Source organism: Callorhinus ursinus, unplaced genomic scaffold (genome assembly GCF_003265705.2).
Source record: "Callorhinus ursinus isolate GAN/ISIS: 27379988/994484 unplaced genomic scaffold, GSC_fseal_2.0 scaffold16, whole genome shotgun sequence".
NCBI classification, from domain to species: domain Eukaryota; kingdom Metazoa; phylum Chordata; class Mammalia; order Carnivora; family Otariidae; genus Callorhinus; species Callorhinus ursinus.
In genome coordinates this window covers 16,127,030-16,139,142 of record NW_027397078.1, presented here as the reverse complement: position 1 = coordinate 16,139,142, position 12,113 = coordinate 16,127,030, and the positions used below count along the sequence as shown (strand labels likewise).

Below are 12,113 nucleotides of genomic sequence, written 5' to 3'. Positions count from 1 at the left end.
TCATCCTCCCCAGTGCAGACACAGCATCAGCAGGAAAGTGAATCTGACCTAGGTAGGGTGCTGCCATATGGGTATGTTACAGAAAGACCGGAGAGCACAAAGAGGTGAGAGAAAACACAAGGGGTGCCTTTAATGATGGATTACAGATAGCCAGCCTATAGTACAGAATCTCCCTTGAGTAAGAAATGACAAAGAGAAGATGAGGTGCTTCTCTAATCAGAAGCTGGTAAAAATATTGGATTATGCATTCCATGAGGATGGAAGAATTTTTAGGTTGAATTACTAGGGGAATGAGCTGGAAAGGAAGGTAGTGATGCCTGCAGAGTGGGGTACCTGAGGATGATATTATGGAGAAGTATCTGGTAATGACAACTTCTACGTTAAGAGGCTGGGAATGGGCAGCCGCGGTAGAGTGGAAGACAAAAATCATTGGAGGAGCTATCAAAGAACTGAGGGCTCAGGAGCTGGAGGCATCATCTGAGAAGATACTGAAATCCCCAACAATTATGACAGGAATGACAGTAAGTCAGCTGTTAAAATATTTAAGAAATAATGAAGAGGGACCCAGGAATCTGTGGATGATTGCACCCAAAAGCTGTACTGAGTGAGAAAAAGACAGATTTTTATGTTACCAGAATGACATCCTCCTAATCTCTAGATCCAGTGTTTCTTGGTAACTATTATAAATTTATAGCTACTATTAATTAAAATATATAATTATGCACTATTTATTTAGAAATGACACATATTTTATAATTTTATACATGCAAGTTTATGTCTATTTCATGTCCATTTATTTTCTTTACCAAGCATGTACATAGTGGTTACTCTGTGCTAGGTACTTGTCTACACACTTTACAAAGATTAACTCATTTGGGGCATCCAGGTGGTTCCATCGGTTGAGCATCTGACTCCTGATTTTGGTGCAGGTCATGATCTCAGGGTTGTGGGATAGATCCCTGCATCATCGGGCTCTGCACTCAGCAGGGAGTCTGCTAGAGGACTCTCTCTCTCTCTCTCTCTCTCTCTCTCCCCCTCTGCCCCTCCCCATTCTCTCTCTCACTTTCTCTCTTACTCTCTCTCAAATAATTTACCCATTTGATCATAAAATTCTTATAAAGTAGATGTTAATATCATCACATTATATAGACTGGGAAACTGAAGCATAGAGAGAATAAGCAACTTTTCCAGGATCACACAAGGAGTTTATGGTGGGGACAAGATCTAAACCGAGGCAATATGGTTCCAGAGCTTCTGGTTTTACACACTATGCTTGCCTCTCTATCCATGAGAATCCTTCTCCAACTGTAAGAGTTTTAAATTTTATTAGCCAAGCATTTCAGGGAAGTGGGTCTGGACAATCTTTCCATTGTGAGATAGGAGTTTTCTTATATAAATGATATCTTTATTTTTGCATCGTTTATATGCCCAGTTCAAGTATCCCACTTGAATTCCAGATACATTTCTGATTGTCTACTTCTCCAAAGTAAACTTGACCAAAATGGAAGTATTTTGTTCAATTTTGTTCCTTCCTGAGCCCCCAGTCTTTCTTTCATTAGTTAAAGGCACTGTGCTTAACACTGTAGCTTCAAACAGGAAACTGAATAAACTGATCCCTTCTCTCAGCCTCTCAACTTGAGGCAAGCTCTTTTTACCAGCAAATACGTCATTCCTCACAGGATCTGATTAAATGAAGAAAGTGTCATGTTAGAAAAGGAATAATGGTCAAAGGTGGGTGTGAGTGTAGAATCCCTGATAAAAAATATAACAAGAACTTGCCTAATTGGCAAAAATAAGAAAAAAAAAATAAGACTATGTTACATAATGTTGAGCACACTGAGTGAAGTAAGCTTGCTGGAGACAGACCATGGAGGATAGAGTTTCAACAAACTTTGAGTCTCACAAGCATTTTGGTCCAGTTTGCCCACAATAACGTATCCCTTCCACATGTTCATTACAGTATAGTGGGAAAATACACGTAAATAAAAATAAACAGTAACGAGAGACAGAGCAACAAGTATTGAAATCACCTCCATCTCAATGGAAGAACTTGGAAAAATAACGCGAGAGGTTTGGACAGTGAACCAAACATCATGTCACAAGAGGATTATGTATTTCAAATTTCCTCATGTCTCCTGATCTCCACTAACGCCCTCCCTGTTCTTTGGCAGTATTACTTCCTACCTGGACAACTGCAATTCCCACCTGCTTCCACTTGTGCCCCTTCAGGCTATTCTTCATACAAAGGAGTATAGAGCAAAGTTTTCAACGCTCACTTGAGATGCTGCTGCTTCTCTATGTAAAAGCCTAATAGCTTCCCAGTGCGCTTGATGCGCATACTAAATCCTCACTGTGACTTATTGAGACAGTTCATGACTTCTTTCCCACCAGGCTTCTCCTGGCTCATGCTGCCCCACTTAGAGGCTTCCCCTATGCTCCTCCTGTACACACACTCTTCTCTCCCACCTCGGCAGTCTCTCCCACTTCATTGTGTATCTAGACTCTCCCTCGTCCACACGCCCAGGGGCCAGGCTCTTTGCACTTAATCAGGCCTCAGCTTTTAATTCCACCTCTTCAGAAAATACTTTCCTGAAGACCCAGTAAAAAAGCAGGTTCCCTGCTCCTTTAGTCTCATTCAGAGCATTGTGATTGCTTCAGAGCATTTATCAACATTAAAATTAGGCATTTGTGTGATATTCTGTTAACTCATTTACTTTCCATCTTCTCTACTAAACTATACCCTCCATGAAGATAGACATTTATTATGTTTATTTTCTTCCAACTTACATCTGTTACAAAATGTTTAATAATATATACTGAAGTAAATATTCTAATAAGTAGTGAATAGTAAAAATTGTCTCTAAATAAATTATGCATTTGCATGCATATGATTAGTTTCCTTAATAACTATGTAACACAGTAATGTAAAGACATGTATAATTATGAAACTCCTTCTCTACCTTCCTTCTTTTGAGTATGGTTCACTAATTTGTGAGTTATTTTTTTAAAATTTTTTATTGTTATGTTAATCACCATATATTACATCATTAGTTTTTGATGCAGTGTTCCATGATTCATTGTTTGTGCATAACACCCAGTGCTACATGCAAAATGTGCCCTCTTTAATACCCATCACCAGGCTAACCCATCCTCCTACCCTCCTCCCCTCTAGAACCCTCAGTTTGTTTTTCAGAGTCCATCGTCTCTCATGGTTCATCCCCCCCCCCCCCCCGGACTTACTCCCCTTCATTCTTCCCCTCCTGCTCTCTTCTTCTTTTTTTTTTCTTAACATATTGTGAGTTATTTTAATAATGATGATCCTTTATTTTAGAAACAACTAAAGTCTTGTTTTTTTAATTTGGCTACAGAAATTTTAGAATTTAAAATGCCAACCATTTTATACCTACAAAATCAAATCATGGGATCTCCAAGTATTTCCAAGTATATCAGGCATTTGGACAATTTTGTCTCTAATTATTTATGCTTTTTTCCAGACTCTGCCATCTAAAAACAGATGAGTTAATTTTAACCCAAGAAAGAATATCACACCCCATTTTGTATGTAGCCATGTCTGCAATGCATAGATTTACAATTTCTTTCCCATTCCCTCTGGAGCCCTGAATTAGGCCCAACACCCAAGCTTTGCTTCACTGCTTGGGAAGACTGTATTGTCTTGCTTGTCTTCTTGAGTGTATGATACTTTCCTAAAGAAGCATAGGTCATTTGGCAATCAGGTCAGAGCATTACACAGTATGATAGTCCAAGGAGAAGCAGAGAGACATAAAACATTCTAGAATGGTTTGAAAACATGGATAGGATCTATGGGGTTTTTGTTACACAGCAGGCTAATGTGTTTACAACACTTCTCTTTAAATGACAAGTCTGTGGTATATTTTAGTGGAGAAAGAAGGTTTTGAACAAGGATGTTTTAAGACCAGAGATACTTTAAAAATTATACTCCTCCAACATGTAAAAACCTAGAGGATTCATTATTATATATATATATATATATATATATATATATATATATATATATATATATATATATATATATTTTGCTGTTGTTTTTCCCCCTTGCCCTAATTGGTGTTATTCTTTCTATTCATCCTGTTAGAAACATTCAACAAACAAATACCTTTCATTCTGGCCTTCCAGGAAAACATAAATGGTATAATCTATTACCTAAGTAATACATTTTTCCTGACCATTCCTTCTAGAACTGGCTTACTCCTGAGAAGAATGCAAGCTAGCTGACCCAGGGCTATCTTATCTGTGACTTACTAGAACTGTTGAGCATTTGCCAGTGACAGTATTAGCAGGGCGACTGGCCTTGCCTTTTACTTCTCTCAGTTTTTTTCCTTTTTCAAATTTAACGTTTGCCTTGTGGCGTGACTTCTTTTCAACTTTGAAAGGTTACTTATAAATAATGAAAGACTGCCTCTAATACATGTAAGAAGAAACCGCTTATTAACTTCAAAAAAGGTACAGGTGTATTGAACAATAACCACTGCTTTAGGTCAAAATTTCATCTTTTGAACAAGAAGTATTAGATATACACTACTTGTGTATATAATATTTACTTTTTCATAATGTGATCTTGAAATTGAAAATCAATGTTTATAGAACATTCTGCTGCATAAAAATGAGGAACTCAGATGTGATCATAGAGTTATTTTGTGTTTTATTTCCCCATTGAGTTTTCTTTAACTATTTCCAATCTTAATTCATTTACTGAAATAAATATAATGAAGAAGCCAAACTTGCCTATCTTAATAATCAGAAGTGAAAATTATCATATTTGTACATACACATAGATGAGTCATTCTTTTATCCCCATACCAAGTCTACAAGTGTAGAGTATGTTCTGCTAATCCAATTACTATCATAAAGTTATGCAATGAAGAAAACATTCAATGAAAATCACACTTAAAAACAGGACATTACTGTTCAGCATGTTCCATCTTCGAGAAGGTCATTTTAGGATCCTAGTAAGATGAAGAGATACTATTTAAAATCGCTACTATAAAAGTGTTTGTTTTTTTTTTTTATGGTAGACAAACGCAAGTTTGAACTCACCAGGCTTTAAAGCATCAACATATTCAGAGTTTAAACTTTCAAAAAGGGCAGTGGTCAAGGGAGACATTAAGAAAATCTTACTTAATCAAACAGAGACAAGGCACAGTGAAAGAGGCTGTACGTACCTGACGGCACACGTAATCCCACTGAGTGTTAAGTTCTCGGAGTTCTGTCTCAAGTCTGCCGGCAAACTCTGGCTCTGCTTCAGTCTTCAACTTTTGCACACCTTCACTGACACTGTTGAGACTGGGCTGAATCGTCTGAATATCATTGACTAAAAGCTAAGGAAATAATTCCATGTAAGCTAGCTGCAAACATCACCACAACATACTAGAAATACCACATAGATAGGAAACATATAATCAGGACTCAGGACATTATCCATGAATTAAAATCTTTATTTCCTTAAAAGATTTTAAAGAATTTAAAATCTGATACGCACCCACCTGTAGATATAGACCTATCCATGTTTCAGTCTTGCTGTAACTATTCAATGGTTTTCCTGGTGTGAATCAAGTAGGGAATTATCTATATTCTGCTTAGATCAGACACACAAGGAAATAAATCTAATATTCCTTGTTAGAAAAATGTGTGAAAATGATGGGCTTTATACATTACTATTCTTGAAATGATTTTGGTTTTCAAATACAAGATATTGCAGCAATTGTTTATAGCATGATGGGTGTGAAAGTTATTTGTAAGCTGGGTTTGTTTTCTTTTTTCTTAGCTTGTATTTGCAAAGAAAATTCTTTAAAGAGCTAGATTACTTTCTTTCCACTGCATGACAATGGTATAATGAATATTATTTCAAAAATCCGTATTGTATAAAATTATGTCCAGTGCAGTATGCCTGGGCAGAGAAACCCAGTATGACTAATAATTTGCAGTAAGATATAACAAATAGCTCAAAGGATTTTGCCTTTAAATGAAACTGTATTTTATAGTAAAATAATCTTATGAGTGTTGAGTAAAAGATAATCTCTTTCTGTTCCTCATTTATTTAACCCGGTCTCTCAACACTGGCACAAGTATCATTTTAGACCGGCTAATTTTTGTTGTGAGAGGCTCTTCTGTCTCTCTGTACTGTAGAATATGTACAGAGCATTCCTGGTCTCTATCCACTACACACTAATAGCATCCACCGCACTCCAAGTTGTCACAAAAATGTCTCTAGAGGTTGCTAAATGTCCTCCAGGGGAGCAAAATCACTCTGGTTAAGGACCACTGATGAAACCAAATCGTAACTTCCATATAAAAGTCTTCATATGATAAGGGTCATATAAAAATCTTACCCTGCACTGTTTCAGCTGTCTTTTCAGAATTTCTGAATCCCCAAGGGCAGGCCATTCCTCCTTCAGGAAAACATCAACTTCAGCCATCCATTTCTTCAGAGTTTTTATGTGATTCTGGAATCAGAGACCCATTTTAAGCTTTATTGGGGTACTGAGTTCTCTTAACACAATTCATCACAGTGATATTTATGAACACAAGCCCAGGAACAATTCCTGTGTTTGAAGGATGTCTCTAAGTAGCTCTTCAGGAAAAGAATATTTTTACTAAGACTGCATTTTTATGGTCTACAGTATGAGCACTGGTGTATGAAGTCTGCTATTGTTAAAAATAAAAAATTACTACCAAATGTGGTTTTATGATGTTACTCTTGAGAACATTAAATCATATCCCCCTCTAGAGAAATTTAAAGTTACAAAACAACTCATGATAATACTAACAATGTGCCCTTACAGTACATAAAACAAACTATGAACAATAAACTCAATGTAATGATGTCTTTATAAACTCCCTAAACCTGATCTTCCACAAATTGTTTTCTACAATTGACAGTTTAAATAGTCCCTCCAGTTGGGAACTTTTCAGAATATAAGATTTTGTCATCTTTGAAGAGAAAACTTCTGATTTTAATTTCTTATTTGTCTGACCAGGCTGAAGTAATTATCAGGTGAAAAATGTCATCTTTTATCATTTATAAATAGCCAAGTACCTCCCATTATTCTTTCACATACTGCTTTTTCTTCCCCCCGACTGTTTTTCTTTTTTTGGCTACTTTTCAAATGTATGATTTTTGAGCTCCTTTATTTCCCACACAATTCAAATCTGCTGCCCAGATGTGCTATTTCCTCCCTTAATTAAGTTTCTATTGAAAATATGTGCTTGCCAGAAAGCTTCCCCTTCAATATGAGTAATACTAATGCTTTTTTAAAAAGCATTTGACTAAATCTAAGAACCTCAGATTTCAACATTATCATCTTGCTGATATCTCTTGAGTCTGGTTTCACGTTTCTTCCATCTCGCCACTGTCCTAGTTCAGATCATATTATTGGCTCCCTGATGACCGCATTAGCTCTTTTTGGTGTCTGCCTCAATCTTTCCCTAACCTAATCCATTCTCCACCTGGGTGTCAGTATTTTTCTTAACTCCTCCTTCTTCTTATCACAGCGATGCTTTGAAAACACAAATATTATCCTATCTTTCACCCTTTAAAATAGCAGTAATAGTTCGAAATTCTTCTTTTTTAATCCCAAGACCATTAGGGTGTAATTCATATTCCAAAGCATGGCATCTGGGACCGTTCATTATCTACTCCTAGATCCTTTTCCTAATCATATGTATTATTTAATCTCCAAACATATTTTCATCTCTCCAAGACTGAACCCCTTCTGGCTAAGTGAACATATGGCTGCATTGTGTCAGGTACCTTCTCTCCCTCTTTATCAGCTGACTAAATTCTACTTGTTCAAGGTGCAGCCTAGATAACCCATGTTCCAAGAACATTTCATAGCCCCTTTGCCCAGTTTATGTTGGATTTCTTCTCTGTCTCTTGTGGTAATCTTTACCATACTGTTTAATTTACTTCCCGTGTTGGCTGAATAATGACTTCCCCAAGATGGTCATGCCCTCATCCCTGGAACCTGTGAATATGTTCCCTTACGTGGCAAAAAAGACTTTGCAGATGAGATGAAGTATCTTGAAACGGAGAGGTTATCCTGGGTTATCTAGCCAGGCACAGTGTAACTGCAAGGGTCCTTATTAAGAGAGGGTCAGGAGTGCAAGCGCTAGGGAGAGAGGCTCTAAGATGCTGCACTGCTGACGCCGAAGACAGAGGATGTGGCTGTCAGGGGAGAAATGTCATTTCCAGAAGCTAACGAGGACAAGGCAGCAGATGTTTTTGCTCAAGACTCCAGAAAAGACACAGCCGTGCCTACGCCTTGATTTTAGCCCCCTGTGGCTGATTTTGGACTTTTGGCCTCCAGAACTGTAAGTTAATAAATTTGTGCCGTTTTAAGCTACTAAATTTGCAGTAATTCGTTACAGCAGCGATAAGGAGCTAACACACCTTTTCGCTTCACTAGAATGTGGGCTCCTTGTTGGCAAGGACCATGTATTTATACCCTCTTTTACCACTGGTACTGGCAAAAATGTGTTTGCGTGTATGTGTGTGTGCACATATACTTATATGTAGAGACATGTTCATATGTACCTTGTGCTTTACAGAAGGTTTTAGGACTCATTTTTTTGGTTTGCAAGAGGTAAAAACAAACAACTAGTAGCTGGACTGGGACTTAAAACCAGAAGTATCTTGTGCCGATGCTTTCCATCATGCCATGATACTGTCAAAGATTCATCCCAGCATTAATATTCTTCACAATAATTTGCCCCATAAGAGAGGTATTACCTATCTCAGAAAATATTTTAGACTTTAGACTAGAATGTTAATTGTTGGTTTACGGTTTTCAGCTTGGGTGATTAGGAGCATGGTGACACTATTCAAACAAATTAAGTCAGTAGGAGCTGGCCTGTGGAAGGTAATGAGGTCAAATTTATATATACAATTTTAAGTAAAATATGCAGATAAAATGATATGACTTTATCACATGATAGATAACTTTTTATCTATTCATAAGCTAAGTGATGCCTACATTTTAAAGGACAAGCAGACTGAAGGAGAGACTGGTTTTCAAAATAATTAAGCCAAAAATATACTTAAGTCCTATCAGTACTGGTGGCCAAAAAAAAGAGAATTCTCAGGAAAATCTAGAAAGGGCAATTCTCAATTACTGTTTCTTAAAAGAAATAAGCAAAATACACTCATTTGAGCTCTTTTGAGCTTATCACTGACTTTGAAGAACAATGGAAGTTAAATATCTATTTGCCTTTTATAACACATCATTAGGGGAGAAACAAGCAAAGAAAAAAATGAGTCCAAAAGTCCAATCTTGAATTACCTGAATTTTTCGAAGTTTAGCCATTTGCTCCTCTAGCTTCTGGCAAAGTTCAACCAACTGGGAAGACAGCTTCTTCCAGCGACCCTCAATCTCTTCAAATTCTGATTGATACTTCCGGCTAATATCAGACAGTGGTGCTTTCTTTGACATCTCTTTCACAGTGGTGCTGAGATAGTTTAGGCCACTTTGTTGTTCTTGCAGAGAGCTTTGTAAAGCCTCCAAATTAAAATGGAAAGTACATGTATACTAACTGATGAATAATAACAAGTTTCATTGCACAGTTTCACTTACGAGTTTCACTTAAATGTATTTACAGTGAAAGCTATGTGATTCAAACATCTAAAAGTATAGATGTGCCATCAGTTACAGAATAACTAATAGTGATTCAAATTCTACTGTTTACCCTAAGAGTAATTTGCACAGTAATATTTTATTTAAAAATCTATGCCTGTTTTTACGAACAATGTCAAATATAACCCAACTCTGTATGAACCAGAGTTTTAGCACATCTAATTTTATTGTATCACATCTGCATATCAGTAACTGTATTTATGATATAGTTAGGGACCTTAATTACACAGAGTCTTTATAAGACACCTTCTAATGTTCTCTAGGTAAAAACATAACTAAATCATATAGATACCTGGGATAACAAAACTGAGTAAGTTAACACACGGATGGCCTACGAATGCCAATTAAGTAAAGTTCCATATTTTATACATTTTTTAGTGTTATAGTGAAATTTAGGATAACTTGGGGGAGAATTTCTAAAGTTGGTTTTACAATTGTCCTGTGTAACCTGTGCAATCACTTGTAACAGAATATCCATTTTAGAGTTTCTCCACTCGCTATTTATTACTTTCTGGTTATAAAGTAAGAAAGGTTCAAGATAAAACATTAAACAAATTATCCATTTATATATTATTTTATGTAAACTTCATGTTTCTATAACTCAACATTGAATATGTGAACATATTATATACACACATACACAATAATTCCTTCTTTTACAATGTGATCTATAATATTCCCCAAATATGCCAAATACATACCTTTTATAGTTGTATAATATCTTATGCCTATTCTGTGGTATTTTAAATTTTTTGCTTTAATTTTACTTCATTAAATTTGATTTATTATTTAGACAATACCCAGCATGCATGTAACTACATTTTGAGTTAGGCCTTTTTTTGTGAGCCTTTCCCCACATCATTAGGTATTTTTCAAAAACATAAATTTTAATGGCTTCTCTGGCTCATTTAACCATTTCCCATTATTAGCTCTACAAATTAACTTCTAGTTTTCCACCCCTGTAAATTATGTTTATCATCTACCCATCTATCTATCTGCATCTATTTTTCTATTTTTTCATGTATTCTGATTACCGCCTAAGATACAGACTTCATGAAAATAGTATTCAAATGTATAATACAATTAATTATTTTGTATGTTATTAGGAAGTATTGAAAAGTTTCCCCAGCAAAATTTTAATTCAATTTACATTCCCACCAGAGAGTGAGAAGGTAGCTCATTGTGGCCAGACCTGCACTTATTATATCTTTTTGTTTGCAACTGAGATGTGAAAAATAGTATTTCATTTTATACATCTGTACTTCATCCTCTACAATTTGAGTTATAATTTTTCATAGGTTTAATGGCTGTTTATGTCTCTCTTTGTGACTTCCTTATTAATGACTCTCTCCCTTACTCAAATTTTTTTCCTTGGTCTCATCTTTCTTTTAAATTGTCCGGTATTTTTACCATATTTGTAATTATGTCCATTGATTTGTGAGCTTCTCTCTTACATGTTTTTAAATATTTTACTTAAAAATTTCTCCAAAATCTGTGCTTATTAAAATGTTTTTGAACTTTTTAATATATGTGGTATTTTGTTTTGGTATAACATTTGACACAAAGTTCCAACTACATTTTCTTGGCTACTTAATACAATTTCTCAATAATATTTGTAAGTAATTTTTCTCTTCAATGTTTCTTCAGTAGAAGAAACATCTACACACAATTTTGTGTATACTCAATCTACTCCTCTAGTTGCTGTATTCTTTGTACTCGTTTTAAGCTGATAGTTCTATTAAGTCACATATTCTTCAAAGTAAATTTTGGAATCATTCCAAGTATTAAAAACAACATAAAAAAACAAGATCAAACAGTTACAGGTTGCTTGATGTGTTAGTAGAGAAACAAACATTCAGTCTAAATAGGGCAATAGATACTGAAGAATGTTTAAATGGAGATCTCTTTGAAGAAATAGTTCTAACATAACTTTAAGAAATAATATTTAATTCTTGAAAAAGGACTCTTCATATAAAAGTTAAATTTTTATTTTTTTCTTAATTCTCAAAATGTAGACCTATCTCAGCTCCTAAATATAATTAAAAAATGCTTTCTTGACCTAAAAAATAAAATGTGATTGGATATAAAGCACAAGCTTTTCAGAATTAGTAGGAAAAGTATTCTGAATTCTCTTACAAATTATTTCTTTCATTTACCACATTAGTATTTTCTATGTGATATAAAGCTGCTAAAATGTAGCTAATAGAACTCAAAAAATTAATTATGATATTACATAAGGCTAATGTTTAAAATTTGTTTTATAACTACACAGATTTTACCACTTTGTTTGGAAATGTGAAAGGAGTTATAAATTAGCAAGCAAAGGAGGGGGGAATAATACCACAACTTTTATAATCAAAATCATTGTCTGAAAACACATACTAAACGGGAAAGAATATACTTCATAGATAGACCATATCATTGTCTTCAAAGATAGAGTTTTTG

General features: G+C 35.2%; 1 protein-coding gene across 2 annotated transcripts in view; it reads right to left on the bottom strand.

The window, feature by feature from the left end:
* The window catches only part of DMD (dystrophin), a 2,222,747-nt gene that overhangs the window by 1,337,935 nt on the left and 872,699 nt on the right, over nucleotides 1–12,113 (bottom strand). For both annotated transcript variants that reach the window (XM_073901937.1, XM_025857655.2), the window contains exons 23-25: nucleotides 9,318–9,533; nucleotides 6,369–6,482; nucleotides 5,202–5,357 (exon numbers count right to left, since the gene is read on the bottom strand). In XM_073901937.1, the coding sequence (XP_073758038.1) occupies nucleotides 5,202–5,357; nucleotides 6,369–6,482; nucleotides 9,318–9,533 (486 nt within the window). The remainder of the gene's footprint in view (nucleotides 1–5,201; nucleotides 5,358–6,368; nucleotides 6,483–9,317; nucleotides 9,534–12,113) is intronic.